Source organism: Madurella fahalii (genome assembly GCF_045866475.1).
Source record: "Madurella fahalii IFM 68171 DNA, scaffold_3, whole genome shotgun sequence".
In the NCBI taxonomy this organism is placed as follows: domain Eukaryota; kingdom Fungi; phylum Ascomycota; class Sordariomycetes; order Sordariales; genus Madurella; species Madurella fahalii.
Genome location: NW_027263973.1, coordinates 4,702,488 through 4,720,788, shown reverse-complemented (window position 1 = coordinate 4,720,788; position 18,301 = coordinate 4,702,488). Strand labels below are relative to the sequence as shown.

Here is an 18,301-nt window from a genome sequence, read left to right as displayed (position 1 = left end):
TGCTAAAATTTGTGTCTGCTTCCTTCCAGCCGCACAGTTTCACGACGACGTCATACAAACTTCTATGTTTAGTTACTAGATGAGCCGTGTCCGGCTGTTTTTATCTTCGACTCAATGTTAGTGAGATTTGAGGAGTGGACATTCCGTAGAACCACGAGGCTATTCGGCCGACAAGACTTAAATTTTTTCTATTTTCATTCTCGCTGAAACTTAGGTGTCGCAGCGCCACTATCCTCGTACTTCGCTCTCCGCAGCTGAATGATTTCGCGTGAAATTTTGTTTGCTAACGGTGGCTGATGGATGCTGAGGGGTGCACGTACTTGTAGCTGCGCGACGTGTATGCGAGAGGAACCAACTTCGCTCCGCGCTGTAGTGTTTTCCATCTCTTCGGATTTTAGGAGAGCTGCGGTGCTGCGGTAGTGATCGTATGCAACTTATCGGCATCGTCCCTCCTGTGGAAATTCCGAGGAATGCCGTTGGCACTTCTATCACTTCTCGAATATGTCAGCGTACCCACATCTCGGAGAGTCTGTCAGACCCATACCCAAAACCACACTCTATCAACTACCATCTTTTTGCCCGGACTACTATACAGGAAACCACTGAACTACTACCACCAATACTACTTTCTAACCCGCCCTCTTTATCTGGCCAATCTTTAATACGGCCAACCTTAATCTGGGCCTGGTGGACTTAGCTGATTCAAGCGAACTTAGAATTTGGCTCCACTTCGACCATCTTTCTCTTGACAGGCCGGATATTCTCAATCTGGGCTTTTAGAACCTCATTTTCGTACCGTAGTTTAGCTAATTCGAAGTCCTTGTCGGAAAAGGCTTTTCCAACCTTACGGGTTAGATGCCGGCCAATCCTAGGGGGTGGATCCTAGGTAGTCAATGTAGTAAGATGACACTGTAATTCAGACCTATTTTTATGAGTATTATTATTTATCTATTAACACCCGGGTACAAGCCGGGACTGCAATTCCACTGCCCTCCCATCGGTCCAATATAACTGCTACGGCCTGCCTTCCGCTAGGCGTAACCCCGACCTCCGGCTTCCCGTTATCTACGAGGGTCTCCCTACGGGGCTGAAGCCGCAGTGCCGACCGTATCTTGTAGCGGTACTGCGCTTAGTAGAAGCTACTACGCCGGTATAGCTCCCTGCAATATACCTCCTACTAACCTACCCCAATCTACTATTATATTCCTCCTCTTATAGTATACTGTTTGTCAAGAGGGCGAAGTACCTCACAGCCTTAAAGTCCCTAGATTCGCAATCCCTATAAACGTACTACCTAAGTTATATATAGCGAAAATCCACCTCGAGGAGGTATCTAGTCAGAGAGGCAAGGGTACTTCAGCTTTCGCTCCGTATCCTCGTCGTAGCTACTTCCAGGCTCCCGTCGCCGCTTCTAGTAGCCACGCTCTCAGAACCGGGCAGGGCCAGGGGTACACTGTCTCTTCTTCAGAACGTCGAAAGAGTCGGGTGGTTTTCATGCCCAGTATCCCCTAACTTGCAAACTTGTTGCAGCTTGTTATTGTCGTTGGTGTCGGTAGTCGTAATTGTTGGGCAGGGCGGTAAGGGATTTTCGGGCACTCAAGAATCTCACTTCTGGTCCTCAAAATCGACGTCTTCGGCCGCCAATCGGCCGCGCAGCGACTGTGCAGTGCTGCAACCCCTTGGAATCGAAAGAGCAGATTGCAAAGGTGCTGCTTTTCGAATTTTGCGATGCCCGGCCGCCTGCGCAGGCGGCCCCCAATGTTTCTTCACCGGGAAGGGTGTCTATATATATAAGTGATACCTGAGCTAGGTATCTTTCACGTCAGGTATTTGTAACCATGTTTTGTCTCTACATGGTGCCAAGTGGAGGAGCGGTTTATGCTAGTTATATGATTTTATAATATTATATATAGGTAGGCTGGGAGGAAAATATAGTGTACTGGAAGGGTATAAGGTGAACGCTGGTGAGCTACTGTGATGGGCCGCGGCCGGAGGAGACCGAGATCGTTTTGGTGTAGGTGAGCCTGGGCCGCTCCGGCCGTATGTTGTGGTGAAGCGGGCCGTTAACAACGAGTGGCCGGGGATTGCTTGGGACAGTGATAGGTTGGTGCACTAGTCAAAGAAATGGTTATCTACGGTTTTATGTATGCGATACCTCAATAACGGGCTTCTGATATTGCAAGCGATTTGCCTCTCTCTTTCATGGGGTGGTGTTGGCCTGGCGCACTTGGTTGGACGTAGTCTCCGGCAAATTACTCGTGTCTTATGTTGCGATCGCAATTTTGGGGGGGGGGGGGGGGGGGGGGGTCGGGGGAAGGTCGTTCAGTTCACTCCGGCGATGCTTTGTGAGGTTCGTGGATCAAAACTACCTAAGGTACTCAGGTGCCTACCCATTGATACTGCTCATATTCATTGACGCTACCTTAAAAGCGAACAGTACCAAACCAAGCTTCATAAATACCTACACCAGACGAAAGAACCATGCCAAACCCGGTCCCAGGAATCACTTCCCCGGCAGCGCCTCATATGTGAAGGTGAGGCGTTTTAACTTCAAGTCCTGTGTCCACTCCTCGCCTCCGACGGAATGCTCCAAAATTTTCGATACTTGCGACCGCAGGCGCTCCTTTTCACTCTTCTCTTCATCCGGCGTGGTGATCTCCATATACACACTGTCCCCATCCTTCAAGAAGTTGGATCCATGATCGGAAAGCTTTTGGAACCGGAAACGAGAGCTGAACCTGGGCGGCGGTGTGATACCCTCCACGTTCCAATCCTTGTACGAGTTCACGTAGCCGCGCTCTCCGCAGCCAAGAAGGACTTTATGGTAAAATCCCGTGATGGACGGGGTCGCGAGTAGAGAAGCATCGTCAGCCCCCATGTTCCTTAACTCGTAGGGAGTGTCGTATCTGAGCTAAAAGGATTCCCTGTTTAGTTCACGACCGTGGTTTAAGGCACCTGAGAGGGGGATCTGAGGGCATACCTTCCATGCCGCCGCAGGGGTTGACTGAATAGTCACTTCCCAGTCGACCAGATCGGTCTTGTCAACGAGAGAAACATGGCCCGAGTATGCCCAAAGGGGCCCTGTACCCTCCATGAACAGATACTGGAACTGGTCCGAGACGAGATTCTGCTTCGGCTTTGCGTGTTCCAAGCGTCTACGATAGATGTAGTCGTCTAATTCCTTCTTGCGAAGGTCATCGATCGCCTCCCGGTTGTACAAGAGCCACTCGGGTTCCTTGTAGTTGCGGATCATTTCCTGGATCTTGGGATATTTGCCATCGGGGTCTGAGGCCTTGAGCATGGCGAGAGAGGTGACGCGCTTGCGAAGACCGAGGTATTGGCCTCCTGATGCCAGGCGGAACCTAGCTGTGCTTCGAACTGACATAGTTGAGTCGCCGAGACAGATAGACGATGTGAGGTGATCTGAGGTGACTGAAATGGATGTGCCAGAATTCTTTTTGTCTTCAGAATGCAACAGAACTGCAAGAAGGATTGTCCACAAACTAAAGTACTAGTAAGAACCTAGACTGGCTTCGATGCGGCTTCCTCCGCGGAGCCGGGAAGCCAAGCGGCGATCCACTAATGCTGTGTTCGCCCGATTAGGCGCTCACTCATGGGGTGATAGGACACTCAGCCCTTGCAATCACCGCCGATCAACCATTCCAGCTGAATGCATGCAGACGATCCTTTCCAGCTTTGCTTACCTAGACGACGTCACGGCCTAGGTTTGATTTGCTTCCTTGATGTACACGTACAGAACGGCGCCTGAGATGCGTGATTCATGCATGTTCATGCATGTTTGCGTACATCAATACTCTACGACCAGGTTCAGACCGGGTCGCAAATCATGTCGCTGCAGAGATCGACACTTGGAGCCAGTCAAAGCGAGAGGGGGCTGGCGAGAGATGCGTGTCGGGGCTTAGCCCTCACGATGTGGTGAGAGGATACATGAACAGGCGAGGAGTCGACAACTGCCACATTCCGAGCCCCAGTTCGAGTTTCGTTCTCGTCAAATCTCTACCGAACAATTACCTCATACTGTTAATCATAACTGGCCGAAAACAACATGGCTGCGACAGAAGGGAAGGAGTCTACAGATGGTAAGACATCGACGGGTGGCAAGCCAAAAACATCCGTAGTCATTCGCGTCCAAGCGTATGATGTGGATGCCGACACCTCCAAGCAGGCTAGCGTCGCTCCCCTCGATGTGGAGAGTCTTGACGAGTTCAAGAAGAAGACGCTTGGCCAAATTCGGAGCCTTCTGATCACGGAAAAGGTCCTCGATTCAAGACAGTAGGTTGCTATCTCCCCGGCTGAGGTGCGTTGCGCGAATTAACACAAGGCAGACAGCAGTCCGCATTCTGCACCAACAAGGGTGCCGAGGTTCGCGACAAGACTCTCTTCTCGGTGTACATCGGGCTCCAGGCTACTGAAAATGTAAGGATGAGCTTCTATCTTACACGTTGACGGCAATGTTACTGATGGAGAGGGAGAAAAAAAAGGACCCAAGCCCTCCACCCCCCAAGCCAGACAATGGAACCTCCGGGGGCAAGAACCCTACCCAGGTGACGGCCGCAGAAACTCCCAAGACAGAGCCCAACGAATACAATGTATACCTGATCACCAAGCCCAAGAAGAAACGTGAAGCTCCCGAGAAAGGATTTCTCTCCGACCGTTTAGGCGTCTCTGTTGACGTGCGTCAAACCTCCCCCCTTTGATGGTAGTATATATCCGACTCATGAATGATGCAGAGCGGTAAAATCACAATTCCAGAGGCCAAGTGGGAGGAGTTACAAAGCGCCTTCAGCAAGGCCGACTGGAAAGCCTCTGCGGATATATTCACGTAGTTCTCCCTTGTCTCTCCCTGTCTGGCTCTGCGCAAGCTCCAACTACTGACAGACTCAGTCATCCATCCGAGATGACGGAACAGGACTGGAACCGTGTCATTCGCAACAACAGCCTGATGAACGGAAATGTCTTCTCCATCGTGGAAAACAAGAGCAGGGAGAAAGAAGACAAGCTGGAGTTCATCACCAAGGTCGAAAAGGCCCCATATCCAGGTATCTTCCTCCAACGCCAATGCCCGTGCCAGTAATACATGGTAACAACCCCCAGCATTCAAGCTCAAGCCAAGGACCTTCGAACGGCATGAGTTGGATATGAAATCCGACATCAACGTGAACGTAAGGCGGTGTCTGGTTCGAGTACCCTGAAACGTGGTTCTGGGCTGACCGTATAGACCGAATATTACATGCCTCGATATCTCGTCGCGGACGATTCGTACGTGGACGTCTTCGAGACGGCCGATGCCATTTCCACCTCGTTGGCGTCGAGCTCCTTCTCCCAGACAGACATAGAAGGAAGCATGTAGGTAGAGCTTTGGTTACGGGAGTAATGAAGAAGGCTACTGACTTACCTAGTGGCGGTGGTGCAGGAGGATTCAGTGGCGAAGTCAAGGCTGGGTTCAGCAAGGGCACGCAAGAGGCCATCAGCAAGGCAGCCTCCGAAAAGACCCGCACGATGAATATCACCTACAATGTATGAGACAACGTCATCCCTGTCCTCGTGGATGGGTACTTACTATTGGCGACAGTTTCCCCGGGTAGTGATCTACTTCGACAAGTGGAGTGTGGAATTGACCACCCAGTGTGCGAAGGAACTGGGCGACATTGAAAGCACACAGGACCTGGTGGAATGGCACCAAAAATTCGGTATGCTTCTTCCCGCCTCTTGCGTTGGACATAAGCACAATCCCAGCCTAATGATTCCAATACAGGTCAATTCTTTGCCCGGCGAGTCGAGCTGGGTGGCAGGCTCTTTTCGTCTGAATCCTCGAGCAACATCTCTGGCGCCAGCGCGTCCGAGAAAGCCAACCGAATGAAGATCGCGGCCAGTGCCTCCTTCTCTTCCCCCTTTGTGCAAGCATCTGCCAGTGCCTCGCACCAGACCGAGTCGACGGATAAGGAGGCCCAGGCACAGAGCAGATTGAACAAGAGTATCTCCTGGCGAGCCCAAGGCGGAAACACCCTGCTGGCCAACAAGTATATAATTATGCCCCTGATCTGATCCAAATCTGAAGCTCTCTACTGACGTGTTATAGCCCTCCCGCTTGGTGTTCTACAGTGGGACCCTACGAGAACTGGCGGATATGCCAGGTAAGCGTTCGGTACGTACTAATTGGAGAATACGGAGCCTAATTATTGCACAGCAATCCGATGTCACTGGGATGCTGGACTTTATTCGCACTCTGTCCCCAGACCTGAGAGCAACTGTGGATGAGAAGCTGAAGTACAAAGTTGGTGGCGACGAACACGACAGCGACTGAGAAAGAAGAAACTGATGCTGGGGGGAGCACTCCGGCAAAGGTGTGATGAGTTGCGTTCCGGTACTAGTCCATGATGCGGCCTGCTGGGACACAGGGATTGGCTGGTGACTCTCTGTCAACTTTGCCGGCGCAATACAATGCTATGAATCTATCTCATTGGGTCTTCAGATCAGAGACAGGTGCGGAAACGAAGAGAGATAACGGGTTGAGTCTGATTACCTATACTTCAAAGCAGACATCCAGGTGTAATTAGTGAAGGCGACCATTGCGCAATACAAAGAAAGATTGCAGCACTGCTCTACCAAGTACTTTGGGATGCCGTTTTCTAAGCTTGACAGGACGGATCCCGTACCGCCAGGCAATTGCGCCCTGGATGATACCCTCGTTAGACCGAAACCGTGATGCGTCATTCCAGACGAGACTGGTTGCTACGAGGTTACTTATAGTCAGGGGTCAGAAGTCTCCGGCCACCCCATATCAATTAAAACGCGAGTCGCGCTCATAACGCGATACCCGCCATTCTTCCAACCCTACAACTTTCCACCATGAAGCTCAATCTACACGAATTTGCAGCCGAATTGACGGCAAATCGCTGTAAAAACCAGGAATTATTGCCCGGGCTCCGTGCAGCCATTTGCGCCCTTATAGCGGCTGGGAAAAGCGGTCGGTCTGTCGTAGAGCTTTTCGCGTCTCCTGCCATGTGGTGGCAAAGGTAATTTGACCTCTGGAATAGTCAACGAACCTTCATAATTCCAACTTGAAAAAGCCGTCCTCCAGCTCTTATGTGAAAGGAGTTATCCGCCATCTTGCTTTGATATTATAGGCTATAATAGCCTCTTGACAAGCAGTTACAATGTACTTCAGCTTCAACTGTTAAAAGGGTCAGGTGCCAGTCCAAAGGATCAGGATCACAGAATCTAGTGCAGGAGCCAAACCCATGTACTCTATTGAGCTGAGGAAGACTAGTAGCTAACTGCGCCACTGTATAGACGTCACCCTATACGTGTATCTCGTCTATAAAAGGAGCAAGCTCTCCAGTAGAGAGAGGGGACATAAGACACGCAATCAAGACAATGAAGAGAAGACACACAAGATCCTCAACTGTCATTTCCTAAGATTCAGAGGTGCCGTGTTTCCGACACAACTACTTGTTAACAACTGTTGATTCTGACCAGCTATTCATTTTATTAAAGGGCTTATGGTAAGTGTATTTCAGGAGAGAGAAGACTAATAAATCCAACGGCTGACGAATATAAGAGATATAAGCTAGTAGAAAGAGCATTTGGATATTGTTATTGAACTACTCCTATATAAATTCGGTAGTTGTATAGTGAAATGGGAAATAGTGCACTGGCCAGATGGCGCTCTAAGACAACTCCGGGACTTCGGGTCCGGCGGTGTAGGTCCGGGGTATCGGGTTCCCAGCCCTCCGGGCTGGATCAGGTGATCGGACTGAGGGTCCACTTTTTCTGTATTTAAGACTGTCCTGACTGTCAGCCTTCGACAGTCAAGGACAATCAAGATCAACAGTTCAACCAATTCTTTCTTTCGATTTGCGTGCTCCATTGGGAGCTGTCTTTGCGGCCTCCCTCTGATCAGAGGGAGTCCTGCCTGTCTTGCTACTTTGATCCAAGCCGCGTTGCTGGGAATCCTGGTTTGTTGTCAGGTTTCTCAGTCGTTGTCCCTCCCCTTGTTTTGTTATCTTGTTGTTTGGTTGATGGAGTGAATGTGTGTTTTCCGCTCCATTTCAATAGCTGTTATGGCTGTTCAGGATCAATAGCCGTCGATGGGAAGGATCCTATAGCTGGGTCTGGGAGATATATACCTGTTGAAGCTATTCTAACGCAACTGCTCTATTTATCTAGTTTTTATCAATTTCAGTGAATAGCTAGTCCTTCAAATCAGCCTGGGCGAATACAGGTGAGAAGAAGTGGTAGCTCTTTGATCTTTTCAGTGGGGTTTACTTGATTACGACGGTTGCTACCGGATTCGGGAAGCTCGCTATATCGTTGAGGGAGGAGGAAGGCAGCCTTTACTAGGTGTACGTTTGGGACCAAGAGGAAATTCTGAAGACTGCCTTGATGCATCTGGATGAAGATGTTGAATAAGGAGATTTCTATGCCAAAACACTTGTATTTCATGGTTATCTATGCGCCGTCGATTGTGTTGAATTGCCGGTCTATGATAGGCGTAATCCTATATTCGTGAGCCTATTAGTGGCCAAAAGTGGCTGAATGATGCAATTCAAGGACTGTGATGCGTGGGTAGCGAGGATAGAAAATGAAAGCTGCTACAGAACTGTACATTCTAGCCTTCAAGTAAATTCGCAAAGGGTTGCATTCATTGTTGTATAAATGGTCTCTTTTTGAACGCTTAATCGGACTGGTATCCTTCGGATATACATTCTCTTTGGGATTCCGAGCTCTCAGATCCGTACTGTCAGATGCACAGCATCTCTGAACGTTCGGAGTTAAATTTGGGATGGAAATTCAGATGTAAAATTGAGGATGGAAATTGAGGATGTCTTGTTTTCTTCTTTGTCTAATGGAGGTGAACTTCCTTCTTATTCCCAACTTCCTGGACTACGGAGACCCGGGTTGACGGGTCTCCAAGAGATCGGATCACACTTATCCGAGTCACACTAATCCGGATTACACTGATCCGGGTTCGTGTTTTGCAGATCCAGGATCCAGCTTCCTGACCCTTTTGACACGTACTACCTCAAACCTGTTCTGTTCAATGGGTCTAGATCCGTACTGATCTGGCACCCCCATCTGGGACCGGTGCGGATCTGGAGCAGTACGGACCTGGAGTAATTGTAAGGGTCTCGAATCGGTAGATATCAATTGGAAGGCTAGTTAGGATGAACTCTAGTAGCAGGAACATCTAAATACGTCGCGGTGAACACGGTGATGGCTCCTCAGCCATAGTGGGGATCTCCAGGCCCTCGTGTTTCCAAACAACCAAGTTAAGTTTTCACGTTGTCTTAGCGCTGCCAACTTGCCGATTATGAATTAGACTGAAATGAACAAGTGGCACCTAAGTAGTATTATTCTCACGTACCACCAAACAATCTACGGGCAGCTCATACTCATCTCCTTCAGCATTCACAAGCTAGAGCTGTCCCATGAAGTCATTGCAACCAGCATACCGCCTCCAGCCATCTCCCTAGGTCACGCGCTTGACCTGCTGTTCGCATACTCTCGCCTCCTCCAGCCTCTTTTTTCTCTTCCACTTCTTTGCATTCCTCTTCGTGGCAAAGAATATATCCTCCCCCAGTCTTCTCAGCTGTAGACTTAACGTAATCCATAAGCGAGCCGTACATCTAAGCGAGTCGTACAGTCCCCACTACCCTATAACAACTATCCTCAGTTGCAACACAATAATACTATCAACCAACTACAATTACATCAGAAACAGCTGAATCAGAGGATTCAATAGCCTCCTAGCAAGTACGGGCATTATGACTAGGCTTGCCGCACACACCATAGCACCGAACCTTCGTAAGACCCCCCCGCTGTACTACTACATTCTGGCTATGTATCTCCTACTACCTCGCTACCCACAGCCTTCTGGGCTAGTAGATCCTGTACATCTTGTACAGTAAGTGATCCTCCAAGCTGTACACGTGTTCTTTTAGCTCTCCAGCGCTTGCTTAATGTCTCGTTGGCCTTGCAGAGCGAAGAGACCTCTGACCGAAAGAGAGCTACATGATGCATTATAGCCATCGTACCCTTAGTAAATTGATCTACAGCACCCAATATTGAAGTTAGAGAGCTGTTTTGATGGTTGGTAATACGAGTCTTGATAAGTATTGACTGCGATTCGGCTTCTCGGAGGTTATGTGATATCTGGAGGGCCCAAAGTTATACTGTATTAGGCTCTGAGGCTGGGGGTGTTGGCGTACGAAGCTGTACATCCAGTATAGAAAGTACCCTCTCTGGATCATACGGCACTTAGCCCTCTGGTAGTCGTATCTACGCGTCCAACCTGTACGGAGCTCTAGATAGCGTTTGACGAAGTTGGAAGCCCAGTTCTTACTGACAGGGTGCACGTCGTATACACGTAGCAGTTAGTTGGCCATATCTTCCACACTATATAGTCTAGGTGGAAATGCATATACAACTAGCTCAACGATATATTGAACAACAACCTGCTCTTCAGAATCCGTAAGCCTACGCGAGTTTGGTATAATATCGCGTCGTGCAGGCCGGCCGGCGCGTTGGTTGGAGAGGGTCATAGACGGTACGTTGTAGAACCCGGCTGCGGCTCGAAGGCTTAACTTTTTGTTGTTTTACATAGCTTCGAGGGCTAAGATTAGCCTTGCTTCCTTTGAAGTAGAAGCCATATTGGGTTGTAGAAAAAATTGATATTGGGTGCAAGGAGGACGCGTTGTGGTGGGGACTGTACGACTCGCTTAGGTGTACGGCTCGCTTATGGATTACGTTAGTGGCAAATCCACCCTCGGGTTTTGTGACCGTCATTGTCTCGCTCGCCGGCCTTTTCACGAGAGAGTCGAAACCAAACCTCAGCATGTTTAGTCGGTAGATACGGCCTAGGCGCGGATTTGTCGGGCTCTGCCTCTGCGAGTTTGGGTATAAACCGTACCCCCTTTAGCCTTCGACTCCGGTTACAGCCGCATCCTGCTCCTCCTCGTGCCTCTCCAACCCCCAACCCTAGCCCCTAGGCAAGGCCGTATTGCACCAAGTAGCCCAACATCTTACTGAATAGCCATCGGTTCCAGTCTTGTAGTACGGGGCTAATTAAGATGTGAGGATCAAGAATCCAAGGGTAGAAGACCAGAGTGTCTAGGTACAAGCAGTGCACGCGTAACGTAGGAGTAGAGTGCTCGTTAGGGGTCGAGTGGTGGTCTCATTGAACTCTGTCTCTCTCCTAAGCTCTGTCTCCCGCCCTCCTTCTTATGCCCGTAATAGTATCGCTAGGGCTTACTTCCCCGCTCTACTGCTTTATCGTCCTCCTTGCTGGTGCGCTCCTTCGACGCTTATCTAACGCGCTAATTATGCTATTCCAGCTTAGTGCCGTTGTTGCTTCTGAGGCTCGCTTACGCTGCGGCTCCGAGGCTTCCGGACCGCGCCTTACGCTGGCCCCGCTCAGCCGGTCCTCATAGAGCCTCCCTCCTTCCGGGCTCCTGCTCTCAGGAGCTGCCCGGGCCATATGCTCCTATGAGCGGTCACCGCCCGAATTCCAGCTACCTTAGCCGTATGCGCGAGCTGCGTAGTTGCCCCTCCCATATAGCGCCTAAGGCGCCGATAACCGAAGGGTCGTCCGCACCGCTGCATTTTCCCCAGCTCTTATACCTGCTAGTCGTACAGGTACTTGCAGTCCTTGGAATTTACAGGTACGCTAACGCTGCAGGTTGTAGGCGCGGGCGCGTCGGGATCGCTGCGTCGAGTCGTACAGTAGTTAATGGAATTACCTATTATTGCCCTCCTACTGGGCTTAACAATAGTATATGTATAACGTTAATGACTCAGAGGTAGGGGAAAGGGAATTTTTACTGAGGGAAAGAAGTCGGAGTTGGTAATATAGAAGGGTTGCACCTAGGTTACGTAGTCGTAGCGTAGAGGTAGTTCTGTCCAGGCTCCTAGTAGTTATCCTCGATCTACTATCTTACTATCCTTTTTATACCGAATTTTACTTTGTCCTAGGAAAAGTAGGCCTAGCCCTAGCCTTAGGTATAAATAGGCCTTCTCTCCTACCAATTCCTTTCCTCTTTTCTTCTTTATAGTCTTGTACTTATAGGTTATGCCCTTCCTACTCCTCCATCTCCTTCCTTCTTACCCGTACCTACTATACTCTTTTATCGCTTATACTATGCACTTATAGGCTAGTCTGCTGACTTATTAGTAGGTTATAGTAGCTGTTACTGCTCTTACTACACTACTCTCGCTCTACTGCTCTCGCTCCGCTCTCGACACCCCTTCCGTTTAGTTCGCTATTGTCAGATCGAAAATTGGGGATTGCTATGAGAAAAGAAGAGTGAAAGGATGATTCGCATTGAAGGAGCGGCGTCTGCGCAGCTATCGCTTCTAAGGAGGTGGTAGGTGACAGTGTTGAACTCTGAACGTTCCAAAACTTCCGGCGAAGCCGGTAATTTATAGGCCCCTGACCCTGGCAGTGCCCCGCCTGCACCTGACACTCTCCTGCACCTGACAGCTATATCGGATAAACGCTTTATATATAGCGCCCTCACTACTACTATAGGGGGTTTATATATACTAACCTTATCTGAGGCCGAAGATGATAAAGAGCCTCCTAGCTCTTCTAAGAAGTCTAAGGTCGCCCCGGTGTCCCCTAGTTCCCTAGTAGGTTGGATCCTCCTTTTCTATACTCTCGCTGCTTCTGACCTACTCCCTTAGGTCGAAGACGATACTCTCCTGTCCCCCCCGGTCGCTACTAGCACCCCTGAAGCTCGTGATAAGTTTATTGAGGGCGCCTACTATATCATCCTGTAAATATCCTTCCCCTTGCCGCTAACTCCCTGCTAATTATATACAGCTGCCGAATGTACCTCTGCCGTATACTGAAGAAGAGTCCCTCTACCAGTTACAAGAATTAGAGGAACTCCAGCACCTGCTACTCCCGCTATACGTCCTACAATCATATATACCTACTGGTAGGTCCTCCCTCCTTAGCTTATACTACTCCTACAGCGCTTAGTAGCAGCTGTCAAAAGGGTCAAGAAGCTGGATCCTGGATCTGCAAAACACGAACCCGGATCAGTGTGATCCGGATTAGTGCGTCTCGGATAAGTGTGATCCGATCTCTCGGAGACCTGTTAACCCGGGTCTCCGTGGTCCAGGAAATTGGGAATAAGAAGGAGGCTCACCTCCGTTAGACAAGGAAGAAAACAAGACATCCTCAATTTTCCATCCTCAATTTTCTATCCTCAATTTACATCTGAATTTCCATCCCAAGTTTAACTCCGAACGTTCAGAGGTGCTGTGCATCCGACAGCAGCGTCTGATCCTTCTAGGTTCCTCCTAATGCTCTGACTACCGTAGTTCGCTTTATAGAGACCTTCGATCGTATAGAGTTCCCTAAGCCTGGCGAGTCTATAAGTTCTCCCTTCTGCTTCCTCGCTGTGTATTCCCTATGCTAATAGTGCTTTCCTATCTAGACTGATGCTCTCGCGATCGAGGTCCAGGAGGCTGGCAATGCTGCCCTACGCGCGCTCAAGGATTTCGCTATTCCCGCGCCTTGTTCCTCCGATCTCGCTGCCTACCGTGCCAGTGCTAAGCGCGTTGGTTGTACGTTGCGTCTCCGCTACTTTAGTGGGGTTGCTAAGGGCCTATTGCTCGCCTCTCTTGGTAGTGCTGGTCGCTCGCCTGCGTCCTCGGGCGCTGCTTCTGAGCTCTCTCTGTTGCTGGAAGCGTAGACCGTAGTTCTAACCAATATCTGGAAACGCTTAGGCGATATAGAGGAGCTGCTTTCGTATATCGCTGATTATCTTGCCCCTATAGAGGAGGAGGATACTGAGGTTAAGAGTAAGGAGGAGTAGTTGGAGTACTGCTAATATACAGCTTTTCGTAAGTTTTTTAATGCCCTTTAGACAAATCGAAGTTTTTTCCCTCGCCCTAGTATACCCTTACGTACTTATACCCTGCGTCGCCTCTACGCCTTCGCTAGTTCTGCCTCGTACGCCCTTAACAGTAGTCTATTATCTAGGTACTCCCTAGGTTCCTAGGTATTATCCTCAGGCGGATACCCTTTCTATTTGATTAGGAACTGCCTGTTCCTCGCTGGGCTCTTATAGTCGATAATAGCTTCTACCTCGTAATGCTACTCCTCTAGCTCGACGTCGACTCTTTTGCACTACTCTCGAGCTTGTTCCTCACTACCTTTAAATAGTTCGAGCAGGGTAATTGGGAAGACTCGATAGATGCAGTAACGCTACGGCAGGTCTAGTTCGTATACCATCTTCTTGTCGCTAATAATTTTAAGGATCTTGAAGGGCCCTAGATATTTATCTGCGAGTTTACTGCTCGGGCGCCGCTACTTGAGGTGCTTCGTTGAAAGCCAGACCTATTGGCCAACCTCGAACGCCATGTCTTCCCGTTTGCGATTATACCACTTCTCGTAGTTCTTGTTGGTAGCGACGAGGATATTGTAGATCTTCCTACGGCTCGCTGACAGGCGTCTCGCTTGCTTATCTACAGCGGGGACGGCGCTCTTGGGAATTGCTATGGGGTCCAGGGGATCTCGAGGGTAGAACCTATAGAGAAGGAAGGCCGGAGTTAACCGTATCGCCGTATAGTAGGAACTATTATAGACGTACTCCGTTAGGTATAGATGATATGTCTAATCCATTTAATCGTAGCTATAGAACGTATATAAATAGTACTCGAGTATTTGGTTCTAGTGCTCTATCTACTCGTCAGTCTACAGGTAATACGCAGTACTCAGGCGCTGCTTAATACCCAAGAGTTTGTATAAGGTCTTCTAGAAGGAGCTTATAAATAGGCTGCCCCTATCAGATATAATAGACTGGGGAAGTCTGAAGGGCTGGTAGACGTAGTCGAAGAACAGTTCTGCGAAGGCGTTTGCTGTAAGCGTCGTAGTTGTTACGATATAGAGAGCGTACTTCATAAACTTGTCTACTACAACTAGGGTAGCGTTATATGCCTTGCCTGTCCGAGGGTCAATCGAGGTTGGTAGGCCTATAATGAAGTCTACTATAATCGTCTACTACAGTCCGTTGGGTACCGACAGCGCTGCAAGCAAGCTGTAAAGGCGGTGCATATACGGCTTCGTACGTTGGCAGGTCATATAGTTGCCGTTAACGTACGCCACTACGTCTTCTCTTATAAACGGCCAAAAGTAGTTGCGCCCTAGGCGCTCTTGCGTCTTCTTAAAGCCTCTATGGCCTGCGGTTAGTGCGTTATAATAGCTCTTAATTAGCTCGTACCTAAGGGAGGGGGGAATATATACTCTACCTTAGTAACGGACGAGCCTGTCCTCTCCTTTTCTCTACGAGCCTTTGCTACTGCTACGCCACTTCCTCCGAGTGTCTGACTAAAGCCATTGATCTTTCTATTGCTCTTCAAGCAACAACTCTTCTAAAGAGAGCTACTCTCCTTTCGCCTAGGTCCTGTAATCTCTGTTTTTAGCACTAGAGGCATCTATAATAGGTATATAGTAATCAGGTATAGCCTTATTATAAGAGTTATTCCCTATACGACGGCAGAGGCCCCCGACGCTAAATATAGTATAATAACTACAATACGGTCCCTCGGGGGGGCTAGCGCTAACGACATGTATCTACTTATAAACATCAGATATAATACCCTCGTCCTTATCTATAGAGCTACAGCTGCGCTTCTCGCCGTAGTCCTAGACCTTTTAGACGACTATATCACTCTAGCCTTCTTAACTCAGCAGCAACCTCTTAAACTCTTCTTTTTCTTCTTCAATAGCTTCTTCGTCTTCAGCTATCCTCATACGCAACGGCAACGCAGCTTCAGGACATAGTCGGAGCAGTCCTCGGACTGCCGTAACAACAGGGCAAGGGCCGGGGTTCTCTTATTGCCCTCGTTCAACCCTGTCCTACAGGAGTTGAAGCAGCGGGTTCTCAGCGTTTTCGTCCACTTCTTCCTCTTCTATATAGTCTGGCCTACATAAAAGACCGTTAGCGGGGTTCTAAATACCAGGGCGGTACTTAATAACGAAGTCAAATGCAGCTAAGTTATCGCTCTAACGCAGCTGTCGCTAGCTCGGCCTCTTCTTGGTCTTCCAATACTCCAGGTTAAGATAGTCTGTCAAGACCATAATCGGGACTTAGGTATAGAAGAGGTACTGAGACCAGGTACAGAAGGCGTCGACGAGCATAAGCAGCTCCCCATCTCCAGTATCGTAGTGCGTCTCTTCAGGTATAAGCTTCCTTAACCTAAAGGCGACCAGATGCTACCGATCCTCGTAGAGCTGCGAGAGCATAGCTCCAATCGCGCGCTTCGAGGCATCTGTCTCTACATGGATAGGCAGGGAGGGATCGAAATACTTGAGGATAGGGGCCTCGCTAAACTTGCTTCTTAGTAGCTCGAACGCTTCGGCCGCCTCCTCTGTGAGCACGAATAGGCGTTTCTGGTCGCCGCGTAGGAGGTCTGTTAGAGGGGTATAGATCTTCGAATAGTTTCTAATGAAATGACAGTAGAACCCTGTAAATCCTAAGAAGACCTAGATATCGTATATGCTATAGAGGAGCGGCTACTACATAACGGACTCGACACGGGACGGCTCTATAGCGATCCCCTCGGGTAAGATTATATACCCTAGGAACTCGACTTCAGTAGTATAGAATTGGCACTTCTTGAGATTGGTGTAGAGGTCGGCCTTTTCCAATCGATCGAGGACTTCTTTTATATACTACTCATACGCTGCTTCGTCGTCGCTGTAGATCAGGATATCGTCTAAGTAGACGATATATATAACGTCCACCAGTCCAGATAATGCTTGGTTGATATACGTCTAGAAGGTCGCTAGGGCGTTGGCTAACCCCATCGGCATTATACGGAACTCGTAGTGGCCGTATCGTATGCGAAAGGCGGTCTTCCACTCGTCGCCCTCGCTGAGCCTGATGCGATAGTACACATCCTTTAAGTCGATCTTGGTATAGATCTTGGCCGATAACAGGCGGTTAAGGATCTCTCCAATCAGCGGGATAGGTACGCAGTTCTTGCGTATTACCGCATTTAGTCCTCGGTAGTCGACGACAAGGCGCAATTCGCCTCCCTTCTTTGGGACGAATAGGATAAGGGCGCTTGCAGGGCTTATTGAGGGTTGTATCCAGCCCTTCTCTGTAGCGGCCTTAAGCCATTTACATAGGGTCTCGAGCTCTATTGCCCCTAGTGGGTAAATCGGCCCCTAGGGTAGCTGCGCGCCGTCTACAAGTTCGATACGATGCTTCATCGTCGTCTAGGGGAAAGGCAAAATCCCAGACTTATAGAACAGCTTCTTATACACCCGGTAAGCCTCGGGGAGCTGCAGCTACTCTAACTCGTACGTTACGTTAGCGGGGTCCTCGCTGTCGGAAACACGGCACCTCTGAATCTTGGGAAATGACAGTTCAGGATTTTATGTATGTCTTCTCTTGATTGTGTTGATTGTCCCTCTTGTGTTCTGTTGCTCTCCTCTATCCCGTCTATCTTTGCTAGAGAGATTGCTCCTTTTATAGACGAGATACGCGTATAGGATAACGTCCGTACACTGGCGCAGTTAGCTACCAGCCTGCTTTAGCTGACTAGAATACATAGGTTTAACTCCTGCACTAGATCCTATGATCCTGATCCTTGGACTAGCGCCTGACCCTTTTGACACTCGCTAGAGGGGACAATAGCTGCGAGGGCGAATACAGATCCCGCCTACGGTTGCTTAGGCTCAACGCATAAGCTCACTCGTAGCGCCTCAGGCAGGTACATCCACATCTTGCTTCAGAAGTCGATATCGGGGTTGGCCATCTCGAGCCAAGGCTGGCCGAGAATGACGACAAAGGGCTCGATATCTACGACTATAAGGCGCAGAAGGTACGTCTGAGTTCTGCCTTTGCAGTCGGTAGCACGCACATAGAGGGGATACACTCCGTAAGTTCATACAGGTTTATTTCCGATACCAGTAAGCCCTATAGACGGCTCGAAGTGTTCGAAGAGGGAGTGCTTAGCAAGGTAGCTATAGCTGATCAGATTGTAATCCGCTCCCGAATCGAGCATTGCAGGTGCCTTCTTCCAACTCCCCTGCAATCTGACCATAACATCGGATTCTATACGACGAGAGGTGCCCCCCGCGTTGTCCTATCGCTCCGCCGCTACGGCCCTAGCGCGTTCTCGCAGAGGGGTCTGGTTGCTGTTGCTGATAAGGCTGTCGTTGGGGCATCGGAGCGCTGTATGGCCTACCTAGTCGCATCGTCCGCAGACCGCTTAGGGGCAATTGGTCGAGTAGTGCCCGGGCTGGTTATAGGTATAG

At 49.4% G+C, this 18,301-nt stretch overlaps 3 protein-coding genes across 3 annotated transcripts; 2 read left to right on the top strand and 1 right to left on the bottom strand.

Annotated features, from left to right (window-relative positions):
- Positions 1-2,503: 2,503 nt before the first annotated feature.
- MFIFM68171_06767 (uncharacterized protein) lies at positions 2,504-3,385 on the bottom strand (the record flags this gene model as incomplete). Its single annotated transcript, XM_071062187.1, has 2 exons — positions 2,504-2,911; positions 2,981-3,385. The coding sequence occupies 2 exons, from the start codon at positions 3,383-3,385 to the stop codon at positions 2,504-2,506; spliced, it is 813 nt and encodes a 270-aa protein (XP_070918288.1).
- A 681-nt stretch (positions 3,386-4,066) lies between these two features.
- On the top strand, positions 4,067-4,847 carry MFIFM68171_06766 (uncharacterized protein; the record flags this gene model as incomplete). Its single annotated transcript, XM_071062186.1, has 4 exons — positions 4,067-4,293; positions 4,347-4,437; positions 4,527-4,694; positions 4,752-4,847. 4 exons carry the CDS (start codon positions 4,067-4,069, stop codon positions 4,845-4,847), a joined length of 582 nt encoding a protein of 193 aa, XP_070918287.1.
- Positions 4,848-4,918: 71 nt separating this feature from the next.
- Positions 4,919-6,325, top strand: MFIFM68171_06765 (MACPF domain-containing protein; the record flags this gene model as incomplete). The annotated part of the gene is made up of 8 exons (XM_071062185.1): positions 4,919-5,060; positions 5,116-5,183; positions 5,240-5,367; positions 5,421-5,538; positions 5,594-5,711; positions 5,777-6,041; positions 6,101-6,155; positions 6,209-6,325. The coding sequence occupies 8 exons, from the start codon at positions 4,919-4,921 to the stop codon at positions 6,323-6,325; spliced, it is 1,011 nt and encodes a 336-aa protein (XP_070918286.1).
- Between the last annotated feature and the right edge of the window lie 11,976 nt (positions 6,326-18,301).